We start from the raw sequence: 22,792 nt of genomic DNA on the forward strand, positions 1-22,792 counted from the left end.
TCAGCTACATGATCACAGCTGAAGTCACATTAGCAACATTATAAGAAACAACTCAGACATTTGGGTTATTTTGGGTTAATAGCATCTCATCTTATGGTGCTTCCTTTTGTTTCGTACAGTTTTGCATGAGACAAAAAAGGTTCTGCATGATAGTTTGTTGTCTTGTGGTATTGCGAGGGCAATACCACAAGACAACAACAACAAAAAAAAAAAAAAGAAGAAAAAGGCCATGGCAGAAAGGTAAGGTATACCGTTTATTCCCACAGTGTTGAAAAAAATAAAATAAATAAAACAACTACAAAAAAACACAACTGAAGACAATAGTGGGGAAGTACAGGTCTAGGAGTTTATGCCAACACAAAGAAATTAATAAAACAAAGCAGGGCCCATCTGTTCTTGCGTACATCGTGAGTGAGGAAACAAAACTCAAAACAAAAGTCTTGCTGTCTAGGCCACAAACCGCTTTCATTTAAAATGTACAATGACGCACCAACCTCTACCTATTGTGTCTAACAAGGTCTTTACTATGTGTTGCACATGTACCTACATCCAGCCTCCCACCACATTATAATCAAAAATACAGAGCAAAACATGGCAAGGCCCAGGCAAGAAGCTGAAAACAACAACACCAAAAAGGATCAGGCAAAGGCCCTGCCCTTTTTGTAATGCAGATTAGCAGCAGATTGGTTCAGGACAGCCAATGTGGACTAATTAATTTCAAATATGCCAGTGAAGCCTCAGCACCTGAAAAGATAAGATAAAAACCCTCACAGTACCACCCACCCTGGCACGTAACACCCCCAGCCATTAAAAACCACCCATAGGGTTTGGTATAGTAGCATTTCACCACTACTAGTTACCAATACGGGATAGAGCATCTGCTAAGAAATTCTCAGACCCCCTTATATGACCAATGTCCAGGACATCGTTTTGAATAATGAGCGACCCACGCATAAGCAATTGGTTGTGATTATACATCCTGCATAGGATCACTGAGGGGTTGTGATCAGTGAAAGCTTTCCTGGTTTAGTATTTGACCCAAAGGAAACTTCAAAGTGCTGTAAAGCTCATAGTAAAGCAAGTGTTCCTTTATAAGAGTACTTGAGTTGATGTGGACCAAACTTGTGGGAGAGACAACTTACAGGATGGTCAATGCCCAGATTGTCCTCCTGGAGAAGTATTGTTCAGGGCACACCTTCCCTACCACCTACCAACCTGCTGAAAACAGTACCGCTACCAAACTCACATTTGGCAGCGTTAAGGATGCGGTTGGTAGACTGAGTTGACCAGCCATTACTATACACCATTATATCATCCAAGTAAGCCCTGCAGTTGGGGACATCTCCCAATATCTGATCATCTTTGGAAGGTAGCAGGAGCATTACACATGCCAAAGGGCTTAACTGTATATTAAAGAAAATGGTCAGGAGTTAGGCAGAGACCTCAAATGCTTCTGGTGTTAAAAAGTACCTTAGGGATATGTCGCAGGTCCACTTTTATTGACGCAGGCGTAAATATGAGGCACGGGATGTGCATCCAAAACAGTGACAGGATTTATCTTTCAAAAGTCAGTGCAGAATAAAGGGCTTCCATCCAGTTTTGTGTATAGAAGGCAAGGTGAACTCCTGGGGCTGAAACTGGGAACAGCAAATCAATTTTGAACAAGGTAATGTGAACAAGGCAAGAAGCTCACACAAAAAAAAAACAATCAGGCAAAGGAGCTGCCCTTTTTTTGTAAAGCAGATTAGCAGCAGTTTGGTTTAGTACAGCCAATGTGTGTGGACCAATTAGGTTCAAATATGCCAATCAGTGAAGCCTCAGCACCTGGAAAGAAGACAAGAGTAGAAAAAAAAACAGAAAATAGACAGAAAACCCACAGTGTCACCTACCCTGGCATGTAACAGTGACTCTTTTGCTTTTCTCCTCCACTGGCCAAATGTCACTGTTGTGACCTAAATCCTGAAATTCTTTGATGTTTCTTTTTCTTCATGTGGTTAACCAGACGCTACAGTTCCCACTGTTGCAGCCTCAGTAGCGTTTGGTTTTTCCTAAGGGATAAAAATTTATTTAGATTTGGATTTTAAACATGATTCCAAAATAAGATGTTCCATTCACTAATCTCTGGAGATTATAAAGCAGTGCACACAAGTGAGAAAAACATTTTCCTGTTGGGAAACATTTTACGTAATATTCTTAATATTTCATACTGGAACTGAATGGTTTACTTTCGTGATTATTATGCCGTTGCTACTTCTGTTCCTCTAAGAATGAAGCTAAGAAATGCAAAGCACCACACAGTGAATAAAAAGAGAGACCGTGAATTGCTGAGTGGGGGGGAAAAACCCAAAGCATTTGTCTGTGTAGCCCCCACATAAAATTATGATAAAACTTAAGAAGGCTTAACGTCTGCAAATGTGGCTTCTATCTCTGCCTAGCAGACAGGAAGAGAGTGTCAGTGGAGACGATAAGGTTTGTTTGCATTAAGAGAGTGGGAGGTCCAATACTTGCGTGGCAACTGCTGACTTATTTGAACTTGCAACTTAGGCCGAGACTGAATTCCAGCATAACTCGGTACTAATTTATTGCTCTGTATTTGTAACAAAACAAACAAACTATAAAGACAAGAGATGCAATGAAATCCAGTACATGCAGTGATGAGGTGAATGGGAAGATGCACAAATATGAAGAGAGAGATGGTAACCCTGTGAGGAGTGAGAGAGAGTGAGAGAGAGAGAGAGAGAGAGTGGCGTTGGAGGGAGGAAGTTGGGAGGAAGTCCAACACTTCTCACAGGACTCTTCATGAAGCGTGTCAGACATTACTTATGAGAGGAGCCAGAGGATCTTCGTCACTTGTGAGAAACTAGGCACAGCAGACAAGGAAGACGTGGAGTTTACATGTTTGTATGACAGCTGTTTATATGAAAGTGGGGTGAAAAGAGACCCTCATCTCTGTGGGTCAGCCGATGACAGAAGATGAAGAACCAAATCTCCGGTGCCCTTTCCAACTTCTTCTTTGAGTATGAGACCCCACGGCAGGTGCTGGTGAGGAACAGGAGGGTGGGAGTGGTGTGCCGTCTGATCCAGCTAGGGGTCCTGGTTTACATCATCGGGTAAGTTTTTGCCTTTCTTGCTGTTTAGAGGAGCAATGGGCAGACTTGAAAGAAGCATGTTTCAGCTTGCTGGGAATGCACAGTGTGGCGTAGAATGACCCTGCGCATTCCTTTGTTTTACTGGAGTTGGAATTTTTTTTAATATTGACGTAATTCTGATGGGATTGATTTAGGACTGCATGATAAAAACAAGCATCCTGTACTGTTTTCCTATAACATTTCTGTAAGCTCCCACCATGTCATAAACTCTACAGAAGCAACTTGTCATGTACTTCCCAAACAGGAAGTGCAGATAAACTGATGAGGGATTGAGTGATGGCTGAGTGGGCAAGGACATCATATCAGAAGACAGACAAGTTTTATTATCAAGTTGCGGCACAAATGACAGCATTCTGCATACCGATGCACTCACACACCTGCTTTGACATGTTGGAGTCATTCACTGCAAATGGGGTTTCTGTTGTCGTTGCTTTGATCTTACTCGTGGGTTTTTGTGGCATGTGGACAAATGCGTGCTTGTGCATGTGTTGGTTTCAACTGTGTCTTTGCAACCTGAAGCGGAGTGTGTGATGAACACGCTGAGGCATATGATAACACAGGTAACAATCAACCGCTGCCCAGTTCACAGCCAAATGGAGGCAGAGAAGTGTTATCTTGGGTTGTTTTTACCTGCAGCCTGCAGAATGAAATAGACTGGAAAGGACGGTTTCCTTTTGTGGTTCCTATCTTGTTACAGTGTTTTAATCTTGACAATCTCCCAGGAACAGTTCGTGTTGATCATGTCTTTAATTTTTTTTGCTGAGGGACAGAAACTGTGTGTTTAAAAAATTGGGCCTCATTACGTATCAAGACGAGAATCAGATCTTCCTCGACCTCTTTCCCTCCTGTCACCTGGCATTTGCAGGCATCAGGACACAGTGATGGGCATGAGAGGGAATGTGATTATAAAACTGCCCAGATTTGTCTCTTCAGGGTTCAAGCAGCCGACTGACAAGTTGGAGCAGAAGTCAGTCTGTGCCTGTGCACCAGTGAACTGATGATTCACTGATTGCCCAGCCAAAATTTTTGGGTTGGATTTTATCAAGAGACTTGCCACAAATATACGCATTCTTTTGCTATTAATTTATTCGTTTTTCTGGCTAATGAAGTTGGTTATGGGTAAACTAACTTAACTAAACTAACTTCCATGCTTTCACTCTCTCAGTTGCATATAAAACGATTGCAACCCTTAACAAACACACAGTTTGGAAAAATTATATATTCTAATTATTTTATAAATAAATTGAAAGCAAATAGCAAATAGCAAATAGTAACTTGACAGAGAAAAGCAGCTTTAACAAACCATGATTATTCTTTTAATTAATTCTAACTTGCCACTTTTAAGATGACAAAACTATTTTTCATTTCACAAAATGCGAAGGCTAATCAGGGCAACAGCAGGTCATAAAGAAGAAGCCCTCCCCACATCACCTGTGGTCAGAGCACATGCACATGTCAGTTAGACAGACATTATGGAAGACGTTTCCATTATTTCATGCTCATTGGTTTCTTTATTCTGGAAATGTTCTCTATTTTCTCCCCACTTCTTCTTTCACGTAACTTCCAACTTACTTAATTTGATTTGCAGAACTGATAGAAGCTGTACCTTTCCGCTCAGTGTGCAGGTTGATATTTCTGTTCCTCTGTTGCTGTAAGACGCTTTCATTGTGCACAGATAAATGAACAGGACCTGAATGTGTGTCGCCCTGTCGGCTTTCTCCCATAGGATAATTGCTTTTTACACCCTGTATAAAATAGCTCTGCATGTGTGTGTGTGCGTGTGTACACAGTACACACCAGCTGTTAACCATACCACACAGATAGTACGGTGAAAGGAAACCCAAAGTTACTGCAGCCAACCAGGAAGCTTTTTTTACTTGATGGAAATTCTTTTATGTGATAAAGGATTCATGCTTTTTATTCACATTTTAATTTAGTCAACATAGCATAACTGGAATATTTAACATCAGTCCGTCAGGCACTCAGACATTTAGGCAGACGTAAAAGCAAAAAAACAATTATGTAAATAAAAGTCTTGCATTTAAGATCTTTTATATGACATTATTAGAGTATACAAATGCACAGAGATACATTAATGTGTAGGCAGTATTGTACTTTTTGTGCTGGTCCAGTTGAAGCTATTCACAGTAGTTAAGTCCAGTGGTCTTCAAACGGGGGGTTGGGCAGAGACCCAACAGAGAAAAAGGGCTCTGTTTGTGTCCTTTTTTCTTTGTTTCTTTTTTTCAGAATTTGAAATGAAATGAAATATAACATTATTTGAAGTCTTCGTGCCTGTGACAGTTATTTCATTTAAACAATCTAAGAAATTTAAATGGAAATCGCTTCTGTGGTGAAACATTATAGACATCTGAAACCTGGCAACAATCCAAACAAGTTAGAACAAAGTTTAATGGTTTAATATTTAGTAACATGTTGTGTTACTTGTGGCTTCTTTTCAATGTACAATCTTCAGTGAACGCACTTTAAAAATACTGTAGGATTCAAGCTTGTGTTACAACCATCATGACATTGGAAAACCACAAACACTTGCACTTGTGTCCTGGTGAAGTCTGCTGCTGCGTTGTGGAATAGCAGGATGTCGACATCACCCGTATGCAGGCCTTGGCCTGTGGGCTTAGGCAAAGGGGTTTAGCAGAGTGTGAGTCTGACAAAGTGCTGACAGGCCTGACAGGATGCATTCTGTGACTCATACAGGTGGGTTTTCATCTATGAGAAAGGCTACCAGTCCACAGACACAGCAGTCAGCTCCGTCTTCACGAAAATGAAAGGTGTGGGTTACACCAATGAGAGTGGAAAGGAGAGAGTCTGGGATGTGTCCGACTACGTCTTCCCTTCGCAGGTTGGTGTCGCATTGTCATGGGTTTACATCTTTCAGGTGATATGATCAGGTTGAGTCAGAGAAGCAACAATAAAATGATTTGCCCCTGAGGAAAGTGTGTCACAATTGACAATGTTTATAAGGTTTGATCACAGATTTAACTCACGTCACTAGGTTTGAATCATACTTACGTCCACAGAGAATTGGTAGTTGGACTCCGATGATAATCTGGCTTAGTCAACATCATGGTGCTTTTGTGCTTCCCAAAAGTCATTGTGTGCATCCTGTAAAGAACTGAGCAAACACCCATCCAAAAGGGACACTGATCAAATATATATCTTTTATTACTTACAGTAAAAAGTTCTGGCTCCTGGTATCTATGAGAAAAAGAAATTAAGACGAAACAATGACAGGAAGTTTTGAGGCATAGGTGTGTGCCTATCTTAATTCAGACAGGATTTCCCAACTCTAAATACTGAATCTAATTTTATTATAACTTTGATGAGGTTGATTTCAACTGCCAGTTAATCTTTATTCCAGAAATCCAGCGCTTTGTTTGTGAGCTGTTAGTTCTTGTGTAGTCCAGGGAAAGTTTGAGAGAAACTTTAATAGGCTCTGCTTTATGATCTGAATATATCCTCTGTATAAACACCAAAGAAGCATATTCCAATTTCCAGCAAATCCACTGAGAGACAATTCCCACCAACCCCCCCCCCCCCCCCCCCCCCCCTAAATCAGGGGGAACAGCTTGTCTGACTCTGGCCAAAAGTAACAAAATATGCCCAGCTGCACCTCTAACTGTGTTCAGACAAGGCATGAAGTCAGTTTTAGAGGCGCATAAACGCACAATTAAACCCAAATTATCCGGAAAAGTGTGAAATTGATGGAAAGATGAGATAGAAAAAGTAAAAAAAGGAGAGAGCAAAATCTGCTTCTGACTTCAGTAAAACACTTAATTCACTTAAACGACATAAAGCGATAAACAAAATGTGTGTAAAACTCTACTGAAAACTCACCAATTTACAATTGGTTTTGTGTGAAGGGAATCTTCACATGTACACTTCGGATTTTGAACAGATATGACCTAATGTGAATATTGACTTTCTAGTAGTACGTTAGATGAAAACACCATTTCTTACTGGTTAATGTTTTGGGGGGATAGAAAAGAGTTAATTTAGAGGTGTTTTGTATGAGAAGAAACAATAATTCTGATAGTAATCATTTTTAATTCTAAACACAAAGGGAGACTCATCTTTTGTGGTGATGACAAACTACATCTTAACTGAGGGTCAGCAGATGGGAAAGTGTCCAGAGGTAGGTAAAACTTCTCCTTGTTGTTTTGGTTTTGTCCTCCCTGACTTTCTCTTCCTCTCTGTTTTCTCCTTCTTCATCGGACTTATACACTTCCATATATAGCAAAATGAAACGGAAATTGTTTCTCATTCCAAGACTGTTTGTGTAATTGGCCAGTAGTGTAGTTGTACAACTTTAAAATGCACCAGATCCAAGATGACACAGACCATTAAAAGAAAACTAACTCTTTATTTTTCATTTTAATGTCTTTTAAAGGACTGGTTTCTTCCCACATTGTGTGCACTTACTGACCTACTGACAATCTCTTGATTCTAACAGCTCGAAGGCAGGCACAGCTGCGAGTCGAATGCCGACTGTGAAGGAGGGAGTTTCAAACGTACGGGACATGGTAAATTCTGATGGCCTGACAGTGTGTGACCTCTGCCGTCCTCACTGAGTAACCGTCTGTGGCCAAACTCAGATCAGTCCAGATCTTTTTCTCATTTTTTCTGAGCTTCAATGAAGATAAAAGCCTTCTTAAGCCAGTGCACTGAGACAGACAGAGGGTAATATCAGGTGGTGGAGCAGTGTATTTGTAAAATGGGTTGTGGCTCTTGAGAACTGCCATACAATGGGCTCAGGCAGTAAAAACTAAAATACACCACATGTTACGTGTCACTGTCGCTGCTAAGGTAAACAGTTGGACTCATCTCACACTTTGCCACAGTCTAGTTCTGGAAAAAAAAAACAGACAAACAAAACATTAACAATCTACATCTTGGTAACCAAATATTTAGTGTGCGTGTTCCCATTTTGGCCTGTTGATCACTGGAAAACCTGCCTTGAGCAAGTAAACAGGCCGACCCATGTAAGCACAAGCACAGATGCTACAGTGCGAGCTGATGTTCAAATCAAACAATCAGTCAGGGACACATTTTAATTGTCCAAAACCTATAACCCCGTGTCAATTGCAAGATCAAAGAACAGTTACATAAATGTATTGCCTTCCATCTGTCTCAGGGTTCATTTTTGAGCCTTTCAAGTTTTCTGTGTACCACACGGACTTAATAAAGAGCAATGTTAGCCACGTTTTTAATTCACCTTGAGGCGCCAGTGCGCCGTTTAGAGGCAGCGTCCTGTACTGTGTCTAGGCCTATAGACAAGTAAACATGGCAGGGCAACCCTGTAGCCAAACACACTGATGGGCTTCAGTGAAAGGTCACAGGGTGAAGCTGAGAGACAAAACGGTTGAAAGATTGCAGTCTGTGAACTAATTTCACACATGATCAGAGATACTGATAGCAGCAAAGCCAATCACAAGTGGTGAACTGATAGGTTGTGATCAGGCCAAGATAAAGGAAATAGCAATTTCAGCGTTTGCTTTGCTTCTCTTTTATATCTTGCCTGCTGCTGCTGATGCTAATTCAAGATAAGTTAAAAAGTGGAGGCAGAAAACGATTAGAACAGCTTTCATGTTTAAGCCCACATCTTTCTTTTTTTAAATTTTGCTGCACATGTACTTTTGCTTAATGCTTATACTTTTGAGTTTTCTATCTTTTGAATTGTAGTCTGTTTCTGTATTAAGGACAAATGACAGGAGTCTGTGTGAACACCACTAAGACCTGTGAGGTGTTGGCTTGGTGCCCTGTTGAGGATGATCACACCATACCGAAGTACGTAGAAACACTGAAGTATTCATACCATTATGCATTGTGTATCATTTGGTATGATTTACTCTGTATACTTGTATGAAGCCGCTCAACTCACTGTTTCTGTTTCTCTTTTCTATTTTAGTCCCGCTCTGTTAATGTCTGCAGAGAACTACACTCTGTTCATCAAAAATTCTGTAACCTTTCCCATATTTGGTGTCACAAGGTGATAAACTTCATCTATGACAAATGTTATTTGGCTGAGCAGATATTACAAATGTTAGCAATTGCAGATACAGTACATACATACAAATTGTTTATGGTAGACGGTGTGTTGCTACTTCTCTGTGAAATGAATTGTGAAACAGTTGAACTGTGAAACAGTTGTGTGGTGTGGCTCTGGAAGACTTTTCCAAATGAACCATGATGATACATTAGGCATGAGACTGACAGAAAACTAAAGATAGGGGTATTTGTGAGGCAGAGAAGATCTAAGAAAGATTTTATTCAATGTCATTGGTGGAATTGTAGGGAATTGTGCTGCTAAAAGTAATTTTCTCTTGGCTTCTGCTGCTCTGATACTGACTTGCCTCTCGCAAGCATGAACAGGATACTGAGGGAGCCTGCAGTAGTTACTGCTTACTGTGTATATTTCTCATTTATAGGGGCTCAGTGAAAGACAGAAAATGATGACAATGCTAAGCACAGCAGCCACAAAAAGATGCAAATTACATGATGAAAAATGACCTGCAACTATCTGAAAGAGGTGTAAAATGACCATAATCAGACAGGAAATGACCTAAAACAAAGTAAACACAACATGACCACGAACAAATTATCCAAAAATGGACATGACTAGAAACAGAGACCAAATGACCAAAAAGAAAAGGGGGGGGGGGGGCATTTCCCAAATCTGTGCGCAGGGATCCACTCATGCTCACAGGTCCTCCATCTTTATCAAGAGTGATACAAAATCCTTTCTCTTTAAGTACAAGGAAATGTCAATTTGAATTAGAATTAGAATTATTAATTAGAATTATTAATCTGTGACCTCTTTTTAATAACTGAGAGTAGCTTTCATGGCTTTAAGAGGAGAATTATAAAAATAATCTGTAGTACCTACACAGGGGTTTGTCCTTTTATTCATTATATGCACATTAGAAGTCAGGATGTTTCCTTCGAGTTTGCTTTATAACACCCACTGTGTTTTCAGGAGTAACCTGGTGGAGGGTATCGATGCCGGGTACATCAGCAAATGCCTCTACGATCCAGACACAGCTCCGCTGTGTCCCATATTCAGACTGGGAGACATAGTTAGCCTGTCTGGTTTCAATTTTGGCAAAATAGCCCACGAGGTAAGTTTTCTACACGAGGCTTTTATTGGATCCAAGTGAAAGACTTACATTTAGTTTAATAACAGCAGCTCATGTAGTTTCTTTTGATGTGTGTTGTCTTCTTTCTCATGTGGTAACACAGACATGTATGGTGCGGTATGTACTTGTGTCTTGACAGGGCGGGGCCATTGGTATTGTGGTTGACTGGACATGTAACTTTGATTTGGATTTAAAATATTGCATACCACAGTACAACTTCCACGGTTTGTATGGAAACCCCGATGAGACGGACCAAACCAGAGCATCAATGGGCTACAACTTCAGGTGTGTATCCGTGTAGTTACAACTAGTGCAGACTAAACCTACACGACGGTGATGATGTTCAAGTTTTGTGTTACAGTGGTTTTGATTCAAATGTCTGATCATTTTGAAGATGTCATTTTTGTTTGTGCTGATGAATTGTGCTGCAGATGAATGGACAAAATAATAGAAACACCTGTCAGTTTAAAGGGATGTAATTCCCACATATTAGAATTCAGCAGATATTACCTTTGGACACAGCCTTGTCTCAAGATAAGCAATCCTGACGCAACCCTCCCCAATTTCTACTGGGCTTGGGCCGGCATTGCACAGCTGGGGATGGGAATGGGCTGTTAGTGGTTCAGTGTCTTGCCCAGAGACACTTTGATATATAGCCGGGACCGGGGATCAAGCCACTGACCCTGTGGTCCGTGGACAACTGCCTCACCAACTGAGCTTCAGCCGCCCCCTCCAGAGTTTTTGGTCTAAATCCGCTGTCTGACAAAATACTGTTGGTAGAAATAGAAATATTGTTTCCTATTTAGTAGTTACTATTTTTGTTTTCCATTCATTTTCAGTGGACCAGAATGGCCTCACTAATCGTTCCTGATGTGTGTATGATGTTTGCTTGTCCCCAGTAAAACAGATCCGTGTAGCTCTCTGAGATTTGTTACTATCCGTGTAGCTCTCTGACATTTGTTATTATTATTACTGTCGAATTGTCATTCGACAGTAATAATAATGACTAGTTTTTCTATTAATGTGCATTGATGACTGCTCCGCTCTCTCTACACACATACTGTGAGCACATCATTAGTTGGCTATTATACAATGACAGTGTTAACTGATTCAATGCTTATAACATTTTTTTAATATAAATAATACTTGTGCTTAGATTTTTTAAATACAGAGACGTCAGTGTTGCACAGTGGTTTATTATGTGGAGGATACCGTGTGTACAGGTTCCTAAGCAATGCATTTTCAAATGGATGATGAGTAAATATTTGCCAAATTATTTGTCAAATGAACAAATTGTGATCATGCTTGTTTGTAGGTATGCAAAGCATTATTTGGAGAACAGTATTCCAAAAAGAACCCTTCTCAAAGTATTTGGGATCAGAATCGATATCATTGTGCAGTCAATGGTAAGTGGTATAACAGAATATGTTTATTTCTATGAATTTATGAATATTGATTTTAAGTCAATAGCACTTTGTTTTTCACAGGCAAGAAAGTTTGATATCATCCCAACACTGACAGCTATAGGCTCTGGAGTGGGCATTTTTGGAGTGGTATGTTGTACCTGCAATTAACATCTATTGTCTGTGGAAAACTTTTTACCTAAATTCATATTTTTGATGTTTAAAAATTATTTTCAGGCAACAGTAGTATGTGACTTGGTGCTGCTCTATTTGCTGCCAAAAAGAGAATTTTACAAGAACATGAAATTCAAATACACAGATACACAAGTACAGGTAAGCTCTACTTTGTGTGTAAACTGATAATCTAATGTCAATTCTGCTTTGATCAGTTAGAACACAAGGTGGCAGCAAAAGCACATGTGACAGAGACATCTTCATCTGAACATGGTTTAAATGTATTTCTGCAACATATAGGACTAGAAAGCACCACAGCACCAGCACAGAACAACAAACATGAGCAACGGAGACACGTGTGTATTACTATAACATCTGTGACCAGTGCAGAACTATCTCTGAACAGCACAGTACAACCATGTATCTATTAGAAGATATCATCTCCTACTATTGCACCCAGACCCTTTCCTTCTTTAACTGAAACAGGCAGAACATTTTTTGATTTACAGCATGACAGCGAAACGCTTGGTTTAGACAAAAGCATCAATTACACCTTTGAAGCAAATGCAAGACAAGTCCAAGGCCAGTCCAATGTGAGTTCATGTAGAAGTCTAGAAAGTAGATTAGATCCGTTTTTTGTATTCTGTAATGTGAGGATGAGGAGAAGCCTTTTACCTGTAAGGTCTAAATGGCTCCTGTTTTGTGGCTTTTATTCTACAGGACCCTGATTCAGAGGCAGGGAGTATAGAGACTGAGGTATCTAAAGTAAGATATTTGAACATTTCTGACAAGAATAAAGCACATTTGATATGACTTTGGTGATGCTTAATGTCTTATTTATTGGTTATTCCTATGTAGAAATGACCTAGGAAAAAAAACCTGGAGGTCAAAGGCTTTAAGGATTACTGCACTGGAACCCTGCAATAGAGCTGGCAAGACAACACTCACTCTAAAATGGACTCAAAAGAGACCAGGACTGAAAAAGTGAAAATGAAATGAAACTGCTCCACGTGTCCTTTTTATATCATCCATCAGCATCATCTTACATTCATCCCGTGTGTCTATGACTCTTGCTGTTGTACAATATGTTGGGCCACAGATGGTGTAACTATAGTAGTATGTGTACTTTTTTGGGTGTAGCTCAGTTTGCTTTTGTTCTTTCTTTGGGTGTAACCTCCACCTCTAAGCCACCTCCATAACCGTGCAACTCGACAAAAAAAATAAAAAAATTTCTGGAACGCCATCACGCCTTTGTGTAAACAACTCATCCAATAAATCTTCCATTACCTGCTGCCTTCTTTGTCAAAGGAGGGAAATACATAGGCATGGATGTGCAACTGTCAGTGATTCGTTCTTTGTGTGCACCTTGTGACCTACAATTACATTCAGTAAAAGATGTACAGTAATATTCCTGCTGTTTTCTTTTGTCAGAGTGCAAGCCGTCGAACAGGAATACAGGCAGGAATACTGAATGGTTTCCTTTATTGTTTGGGATTATGTTTAGGTGTACAAAAAGCATGCAAAAATAGCTTCTTTATACATATAGGTACATATTTACATTGTAATAACTGCATTCCATAGGGCTGTGCCATGCTTCTGTTTTGATAGGAGCAACTTATGCAGGTGAGCGAGTACATTCAGGAAAATCCACGACACAACACAAGACTGACATCGAGAAACGCAGGGACAGCAGGCACCTTCAACCCGAGATGGTTTTCATTAGCCATACGGTAGGGATCCAAACAAACCAGCCTCATTTTATGTACACCCTCACAATCCTCCTTCTTTGGATATAATTAGGACATGAGATCATGAGAAATGAGTTCTGCCACTTACTTCCTGTGCAGTGACTTTTCTTTGTTTCACTGCTGTATCAACATTAACATAAAAAAAAGAAGCTGCACAACCCAGTACATTTGTATTAAAAAAGTCTGGATCATGTGTAGCGATCAAGATCTGGAACAAAGGGGAAACCGCTCACTTTTATCTAAAATGTGAAAGTATTAGGGTTGTCTACAAGAACACAGTGTACAGCATCATAAAGGTGGTGTCTTATGCCCCCACCCACTAGCAGATTTCTTAACAATCTAATCAAGCTGGTTTCTTTTACATTTGTGTTTAGAAACTCACTCAATTTAATGAAAATTGTCAAAATTTTAATTAAAAAAAAACACACACATACATAAAGTACTCTGCAAATGATGGTTAAACTTCTATAATAACCCATTGTCAAAATGTTCACAAAATGTATTCCTGATCCGTTAAGGTAAAAGGTAAAAAAAAACAAAAAACTGTTAAATAAATACACATTGGCTGGGTGCATTAAAAGTGAAAGAAAACAAACAAACAAAATAAAATAAAATAACCCTTTTCATGACAAATTTACGTGTAAAACTGACATGTTTCAGTTTGTGGCCTTGATCATGATGAAGGCCACAAACTGAAACATGTTGGTCTGACAATACATTGGTTCTTTAAACTACAAGGGGTTGATGAAGTTTTCAGTTTTCTAGATGGAAGGTCGGCTGGTGATTATCCATCTCTGTGTCTCTCTAGATGATCCTTAATGTCTGCATGACACAAAGCTGCCACTTGAAGCTTCTCCTATGAATCCAGCTTATCCTTACGCATCATTTCAGCAGTAAAACCCAGACGTCCCTCACCATTCCCTCATTACTGTATATGCAAATGCACAACAGCAGCTATTTCAAAAACCAATCTTGTTGCCACAGATGTTACCGCATTTTGACAGAGACAGGATAATGTAAACATATTTGGGTTTCATTTGTAAAAACTCACAAAGCACAAAAGCTGTGACATGAACAGTTGTGAAGAGTTATGCATCAAAAGCACAGAAGGCAGTGAGAATATACAGTAAATAAGGTCTTTTACAGGTAAACCACAGTTTTCCTCTTGATCATTAACTGGCAATTACCAGTAGTAAATAAGTTTAATATGCATTTGAAAATAAAAAAAGTGCAAATATTCAAATAAAAAGCAGTGTTTTAGCTTAACTTGTATGAAGGACAGCTAAAATTCACATTAAAGGTGGACTGGCCTGAGTGCTCATACAGCAGGGGAATGAGCCAATAATGCACATATGATTAAGAAACAAACTATATTGCACCTCTGACAACGACAACATCTTTTGAAACACAAATGTAAATCTGGCAACACCTAGATTATGTTGTGACTATTAAACAGTTTTTACAAACAAAATAAAATAGCTTAAATCACTTCATATTTTTTGGTTCAAGCAGAACTTCACAGAAGGTTACACTCCAAACAAACTTTCACTTACATTACCCTCAGAGGAGAGAAGGAAATAACTAAAGAAAGCATCAACAAATGAATGTTCAAACTGCATCAAATCATTCTCCTGTACCCACATGATGATACAGTGGACTTTGAATGATTTTTATGCATATGCATAGTCCTTGACAACATGCCAGGCTAGCAAAAGAGGAGGAAAGAAATCAAAATGAAGTTATGTAAGCATTTATCTGAGGCAGAGCTGACGTGGAGGCGGAAATGTTCTCAATGATTTGAGTCGGCAGAGACAAACAACCCACAGACATTTTATAAAATGGTAAAGGACTCAAATCACACAAAAAAGTCAAATTTATTTTCAGCCATGAATCCTGAATATATGCTAATTAGGGATTATATAAAAACCCTTTAACATGGACAGGTTTGCTGTCCTTTGCACAGGATAAAGCACATCTTTAAGACCTACTCTGCACACCAGACCAATTATTTGTGAATATCTGACTATTTCTTTAAAGAAAATATAAAACAAACCCTAACTGCTTCTACCAAAAGAGTCGGAAAACCCTCCCCTCAACAAAAAGAAAGCATCCATTAGTTTCAGTCACAAAAGCTTCACGTCAAATCAGTACAGTAACATGAGACAGTGTTTATGAAGAAAAATAATCAAATAATCAGGTAGGATTACACATTATACTGGGAGGAAAGTCACCTTGTAGCGTGTTTGTAGCCTAGCCTAAGCCGCTGCCCTTTCTGTTTGATCACCCCGAGAGCTGACACAGGACTGTGAAAGCAGCACAGCAAGGACTTCGGTTTTTAAATCCTTGCTTCAAAATAAAGGCTACCGATGTCACATATACAGTACGATAGGGGGGTGAGACATTAACACTGGAGGAACCTCAAGAAAACTATGTATAACGGTAAAATGACTGATCACTGCTCAGAAATTAAAAGCCCTGTAGTTTAGTGAAGTGAGAATATAGTGTCATGCTCTAGTCTGTGATGTTTGTTTCTCTCTGTCCTGCTGGCTATGACTGTGACAGGTGGCTGTAGACAGTTTGATGATGAGACATAACTATAAACCATGCATTTGAGTAAAAAAAAAAACAAATCTTAATTTTAACTGTTTTTTTCACAGTGTAAATCCAACTGACAAGCAAGTTCTCTACTTTTCTTGCTACTGTTAAGAATCCAGAGAATTTGAAAAGTTCCTCTTATCAGTTTACTGATGCACATCACAACTGTACCCGGTTGAGCAACACCGCAGATCAAACTTAATGCTTAGAAAGCCCTCAGGGGACAGGAACACTGGGGTGAGGGCGGATAGACTGAAAGCAAACACAAAAGCAGGCCTGAGCATGGAATTGTAAATGTGTTGATTTGAAATCTTAAATATTTTCTCACAAAAAGCCTGTAGTGCGTTAATGATTTGAAGGAAATGTGTGGATGAGGTGTATGCACAGTCGTTTGACGACGTAAAGAGGTTGGAGTTTAAGACAAAGCTCTGTTATTTGGACACTCAAGAGGAAGGCTCGTCTTCATGCAGGTCCTCCAGCTCTCCTTCTCTGGGTCCATCGCCTGTGCTGCTCTTTCTGAAAAAGCAAATAAAAGAAAAAGAGAGAAGCAAGTCAGAGGCAAAACCTTTGTTAAAAGTCTGAAACTGGAGAGGAATCTTATTGATCACAGTATTGAGCGTATGCCTAATACTGTGACCAATAAGATCTGTGCAACTGTAGCAGTGCCCCCAGAGAAGGTCTTTTTCCTTATTGATGAATAGGACAAACAAAAATGCACAATATCAATGTAACACTGCATTGAATGACAGCAGCAGGGAGATGAGAAAACTCTAAGGTGACAACTGGGGAAGGGCTACTTCATCACTTCCTATGATGGGGATATGCAAGAATTAAGGAACCTAAGATGACGATGGGCGCAGTGGCTGGTAGATGTTGGACAGACAGCGAGGCAAGATTGTATTGCAAGTGTTACCTGAGTGAGGGGTGAAGTTTTAAAGTGGGCCGGAAGGGCCACGAGTCCCTGCAGCAGAGTGGAAGAAAAGTCACAGGAGAGAGGGCAAAGGTCACCTAAGGAAATCAAACACATGGTCGCTGGTGGAGATAACCTGCCCTATATACTCCACCAACAATGATCATTTTGATAACTGATTAAAGGCTCAGCTCAACTTACTGTTACTGTTTCTACCTGTGAAGGATTCATCCATTTCTCTCCTTATGTAAACTGAATATTGCAGGATTCTATACTTTTTACTAAAAGATTTAATTAAACTACTCTTTTAAACAATGTCTAACGATCACACAAAATTGAGACTGGGAAGTACAATCACACTCTGAGAAATTCTTCGTGCACCATTTTGGTTTAAGCCAAATAATATTAAAGGTATCCAGTTGATCCTTTGCAACCACCAAAGTAGGCAGAGAGCTCACAAGATGGCGCCCAGACACCCAGCAGTTAACATGGCATAACACATCTCCGCATTCTGTATACTGCTCAGTTTATCTATCATGTCTTCTGTGGATCTGGAGGATTTTATTCACGTCTCAGAAAATAATCCTGGTGATGTCACAGTGATATCATTAAGCCTAACGCAGCCCGAAAAACTACTAATGTGAGATGAAAAGCTACAAAAAATAATAACATACATTGTGAAGCAGGAAAAGTTTAACGAGTCTATCAAGTTGTATTATGAGAACAGTGGGATCCAGTGTGAACCTCCATAAACGTCAAATTATATTATCCTTCTTATGTTTTGGACCAAGTTGTGATATATTTGCATTCGTTAAAAGACCGGTCAGGGTGACCTGTAGATTCCATCTTACAGTAGCATTTTTCCACACGTATCCGTCCATTTTCATTGTATCTTTATGGGGAAGAAAATTATTGTTGCTGTTGTTTTTCCTGGTTAAATACACTGGGAAAATTAGCAACATGTCAAAAAACAAACAAGTTAAAATGCTAAATTTTTATGACCTTTTCTTACAAATATTCTATTACCTAATAGGTTTATGTTTGAAGATGAGATGTGCCGATCCTCCGACAATATCTATACAGACCCAACATTCTGGCTTAAGGCTTTTTGGTAATTATGCTATTGTTAGTCTTAGATGTACAATCTTATTTTATCAGTTGGGGGCAGTATTGCTTAGGCAACATGTCCTCTGAAAACACCTTCACCTTAGAAAGCAGCTCTTAGCTCTGACAGCCTGGAGTTTAACAAGGTAAACCTTGGCCTAGATAGACGAAATCAGCTAAACACCTTTCACAATAGGAGATTAGAGTCTGCTCCACATTGAGCGGCACACTGGTTCATCTTTGTGACAATGTCTGCTGAACATATAACATAGATTACTGTCCCAAGGGCACCTGTAGTACAGTAAGAAACAGCTCTCGATGCTCCAATTTGCCCTTGGCTGTATATGTTGAAATTGACTGTGAGACAGGATGATTTCAGGACTATTTCCCCAGTGATGCTTTCAATCCATGTAACACAAAATCCAAGGACAGCCTGAGGCACTGGATCTGTGTCATTCTTTGTCACACTGAACCTTTCTACCTTTGAAAGCAATGCACAAAGACACACTTATAAAAGATGTAAGCTCCACTGCATACAATGAAAGAGTGAATGATGGTGCTATGGCAACACAAAGCAGCAGCGGCTGCAGCGGGAATCAGTGCTAGTTAACCTGATACAAGTGAAAGGGGAGACAGTTGTGAAGTACCAATCTGTGACAGACAGCAAAGTCAACAGCAAAATTGTGCCTATGTGGTTTTAGTTACGTTTTTTGGACATGATGGACAATATTGCTAGTTTTATGTGTGCAATGGAGGTCTGAACATGGCCAGACTGTGCGTGCTTACATAAGCAGGCTGCCAGGTGCAGACATGGACCTCTCCTCTCTCCTGCTTGGACACTCAAAGGGGTTACTGAAGGAGCGCTTCCTCAGCATGGCTTTTACCAAGATCTGAAACATTCACAGACACTGGTTAGTTACAAAACATGAAAAAGTAATATTATTGGAAGATGTCCTATAAACTATGCACATCTGAAAAGTGTCCCCAAAAAAGGACAGCTCTCAATTAGCTGATAAATAACTCCATGATGTAGCTAGAATTTGGTAAGCTTTTACTAATAATTTAATTATTGGCCACTTGGAAACTTGGTTTCAAAGTGCTTTTTATCAGTTTGATCACGAAACAATGATTAGACGCAATCCTGTCCTAAAACAGAGGCCCGCTGTTGTTAAATTGCTGCTATTCTTTGCGCCATTGAACATGGTGAATGGAGCACACTCTATATTTCTTACCACTGCAGAGAGACTCGGAACAAATTTGACTGAGTTCTTGATGTCTTCCTCGGTCACCTCAACTGCAGAGCAGTGCTCCTCCTCTAGAGGCAGAGGGTCAGTGCCTCCTCGGGTCACCCACTGGTCCTCCTAAAACAAAGGGGCACAAATAGAAAAAGTATAACTCAATGCAGTTTTTTTTATCTATTTTGAGAATTATATTTTAATTTCATTTTCTATTTCTTGACAATTTGATACTCTTATGTTGTATTGACAGGAATAGTCCAGCGTCCATGTTTATAATTATAATGATGGAATATAATAAAATGGCATTTTGTTGAAAATAGAAATAAACTATACATCTTAACGTACATGAGACATTTTTGTTCATAGGCTTGAAAAAACAAAAAACAAAAGCAAATACAGCTTCTTATAATGCACTCAAAGCCCAGATCATAAATGACATCATAAATGCTTGACTACTCTACTCTCCTTTCGGCTTATCCCGAGAGTTCAGGGTCGCCACAGCGGATCATTGTCTGCATGTTGATTTGGCACAGTTTTTACGGCGGATGCCCTTCCTGACGCAACCCTCCCCAATTTCTACCGGGCTTGGACCGGCACAGCACAGCTGGGGAGGGGAATGGACTGTTAGGGGTTCAGTGACTTGCCCAGGGACACTTCGACATATAGCCAGGGCCGGGGATCAAACCACTCACCCTGTGGTCCGTAAGCAACTGCCTTTACCGACTGAGCTATAGCCGCCCCTCTGTCATAAATGCTTGACAATGTTTAAAATTTTTTATAACCAAGGAAGGTGCTAGTCACCCTAAATTACTCATTATTATCTGATTTCAAAGGGTTTTTCTTAAAACTTGTGTCAGTTACAAATATGTTTGTGTTGCTTGCGCACAAGTACATGCATGACGCCTGAAAGCCTAATTATCTCGTGTTTCCATAGACACAAACAGAATCTCTGGTGACAAAATGACTCACTGACACATGATTAGATTGTGTCATGGCAACTCAGTGGGGAGTGGGAAAGTCATCTGTCCATGGCTGGTTCTGGACTTCCCTGCCCTTCTAGTACCGACTTGCTCGATTTTAGTTCAGAACTCCAAAAGGGACAAACAGGGTTCATCATGTTCTGCAATATCACACACACTAGCATACATGCATGCACTGTACCACACTGAGGTCAGAGTTGTATGAGCCAGTCACTGAAACCATTTTTTTATGGTCATGTTCAAGTTAGCCACTTGTGATCCTGAAAAATTAGTGACTAAGTCTTTCTACATCATCCCTGTTCTCTGCCTTACCTTGATTTCAGGGATTGTGATCCTGGTGTCTGGGTTCTTGTCCAGCATCCGCAAGATCAGAGTTTGGAGCTCTTCACTGATCTTTGGTCTGCATGAAACAAATGTGCACATATATGACAGAGAACATATTTTGCAGCTTTTTTTAGGATGCTGAGGTAATGCGTGTCAGGGTATTTTTAAACCAATGCATGTTGTGACAATTCCATAGAAATAACATACAAGACAGGCTGGGTGCTCATTAAAGAATGGGTTTACACATTTTTAAGTTTGTCTTAAAACAATAGTCAGGTGCCAATATGAAGAGTCAAACAGGTTTCACTTGCTGTAATATTTCCTGAAAAAGTAATCGGAAAAGGCGAAAGAACCACACCAAAGACAACAACTTCATCAACATTAATCCTCAAATAACAAAACACCCTTTACATCCATCACTAAGGATAAAGAAATAATTCAATAAAACCTATAGGTAATAAAATGTACAGTCCTTAATCCATACAAAATGGTAATGTTGTATATGTAATATATAGTATCTTTTATAGCTGTAGTATAGTCTATAGTTTATCTGAAGACAATTTTGGCCTTTACCTTCCAATATATTAAGTTATTTACATAAACTGCAGCCTTTTTTGTACAAAATAGCCTCTTTTTTTTGGTATGCTTCCATTTCAACTTAATGGGGAAACCCGGTCCAGGGAAACACAAAGAGGGAATCATTTCAGCTTTAGATACACACTTGAATACCTTGCACATAACCTGCACAGAACTATGGATTTTAAAGCATTTTGTGTTTCTACGGACAATGTTTCCATGTGGGGTTGCAGTAAAAAAAAAATTACATAAAATAAAAAAAGTTAAAATTAGCACTTAAATAAATAAAAGAAAAGAATAATCATATGCTAGAATTCTTCGATACAGAGCTGCAATAATTGCTACACAATAAACATAAATACTTTAACATGCTACAGTGAGATAAAGCTTGTTTACAGCAGTTTACAGCATTTATAAAGATTCTATTTCACTGACACTGAAAAAACATTAGGAACAAATATATGATTGCAGGTCCATGGTAGTATTTTTTAAATGAGAACTCAGACACTGGTCATGATGACAGCAGCAACGTTACTGCTCCAACAGTATAATGGCTTTATCAGAGCTGAGGGCAAGTCTTTTAATGAACAAGCTTCCTGCACAGCCATGGAGTCTCAAGGGCTTGCTATGGTGGGGGTGAGGATGTGGGGGGGTAGACACTTATCATTACACAGTATGACACTCTGCACTGACACACAGGATACTACAACTGCCGCTCATAGCGTCATTCACATTTGGTGTGTTTATACTTTTTCAGTGTACTCCTTTAGTCTACAACCGGCTCTTTTTCTTTTCCCTTTTCTTGTTCTCCCTCTCTTTCTCTTCAGCGTTTCCGACACAAAAAGACCTCCCTGTTTCTCTGTAACCTTTTCAACTAAGGAAAGATGGTAGGAGCACAGCAGCCTGTGTGTGTGTTCAATCTACAGATGCCCCTTGTTTCAATTTTTCCTTTTCAGTGGTTGTTTCCATTACATGCAGGTGACATTTACTGTGCGCTGCCTGGTACTGATTGCTGTGTCAAACTATTCATATTTTTGTGAAGGCAATTTGTGACAGAAAACAAGAATAAAATGGTTTTCTAACTGAGATGCAGATAAGAAGATAGCAACAACAGCTGCGGACAGTAGGTGGCTGAAGTATTACTGCTGTCTTTTCTAATGAAGAAGGGAAAAGAAAAGGAAGGCCTTACGTTTCCGAGAAATCAACAGGTTTGGTCCTTATCTTGTTGTGCAAGGCCAATATGTAGTCATCAATAAAGGGGCACTGCAGGGCGAGCATAGGAAAGAGTGAAAAACACAAGGAAGATAAAATGAATCCTTCCTGTGTCAGAGAAATTCTCTGTCCCTGAAGAAAAACAAGTAGAATAAGAACATCTAGTATTCATTAAAATGAATGATGCCACTAGATGGCTGCAGTATCAAACATAATAGATAGCTG

General features: G+C 39.6%; 2 protein-coding genes across 9 annotated transcripts in view; one reads left to right on the forward strand and one right to left on the reverse strand.

Annotated features, from left to right (window-relative positions):
* Positions 1–2,652: 2,652 nt before the first annotated feature.
* Positions 2,653–13,219, forward strand: p2rx1 (purinergic receptor P2X, ligand-gated ion channel, 1). 7 transcript variants are annotated; one of them, XM_067493965.1, is made up of 14 exons: positions 2,653–3,110; positions 5,865–6,009; positions 7,231–7,302; positions 7,621–7,690; positions 8,867–8,954; positions 9,076–9,156; positions 10,144–10,285; positions 10,443–10,588; positions 11,619–11,709; positions 11,791–11,856; positions 11,944–12,039; positions 12,390–12,473; positions 12,601–12,636; positions 12,739–13,219. In XM_067493965.1, the coding sequence occupies exons 1-14, from the start codon at positions 2,974–2,976 to the stop codon at positions 12,742–12,744; spliced, it is 1,260 nt and encodes a 419-aa protein (XP_067350066.1). In that variant the 5' UTR covers positions 2,653–2,973; the 3' UTR covers positions 12,745–13,219. The 7 variants fall into 7 exon arrangements, 6 of the variants coding, with proteins under 6 accessions (XP_067350066.1, XP_067350065.1, XP_067350067.1 ...); XM_067493964.1 differs by having other exon boundaries at positions 2,654–3,110; positions 12,601–12,645; XM_067493966.1 differs by having other exon boundaries at positions 2,655–3,110; positions 7,621–7,678; positions 12,601–12,645.
* Positions 13,220–14,023: 804 nt separating this feature from the next.
* The window catches only part of camkk1a (calcium/calmodulin-dependent protein kinase kinase 1, alpha a), a 52,073-nt gene continuing 43,304 nt past the window's right edge, over positions 14,024–22,792 (reverse strand). Inside the window, exons 12-17 of one of the 2 annotated variants that reach the window (XM_067493962.1) lie at positions 22,545–22,618; positions 20,768–20,855; positions 19,470–19,598; positions 19,024–19,127; positions 17,137–17,184; positions 14,024–16,739 (exon numbers count right to left, since the gene is read on the reverse strand). In XM_067493962.1, coding sequence (XP_067350063.1) covers positions 16,667–16,739; positions 17,137–17,184; positions 19,024–19,127; positions 19,470–19,598; positions 20,768–20,855; positions 22,545–22,618 — 516 coding nt within the window. In that variant the 3' untranslated portion in view covers positions 14,024–16,666. The remainder of the gene's footprint in view (positions 16,740–17,136; positions 17,185–19,023; positions 19,128–19,469; positions 19,599–20,767; positions 20,856–22,544; positions 22,619–22,792) is intronic. The other variant, XM_067493963.1, reaches the window with a different exon arrangement.

This window comes from Channa argus, chromosome 24, assembly GCF_033026475.1.
Source record: "Channa argus isolate prfri chromosome 24, Channa argus male v1.0, whole genome shotgun sequence".
Taxonomy (NCBI): domain Eukaryota; kingdom Metazoa; phylum Chordata; class Actinopteri; order Anabantiformes; family Channidae; genus Channa; species Channa argus.

Coding starts and splice junctions, on each gene's coding strand:
- p2rx1 (XM_067493964.1), top strand. CDS start 2,974: ATGAAGAACCAAATCTCCGGTGCCCTTTCCAACTTCTTCTTTGAGTAT. Junction 11,710..11,790: donor ATATCATTGTGCAGTCAATG/GTAAGTGGTATA, acceptor TGTTTTTCACAG/GCAAGAAAGTTTGATATCAT. Junction 12,474..12,600: donor AAGTCCAAGGCCAGTCCAAT/GTGAGTTCATGT, acceptor TTTATTCTACAG/GACCCTGATTCAGAGGCAGG.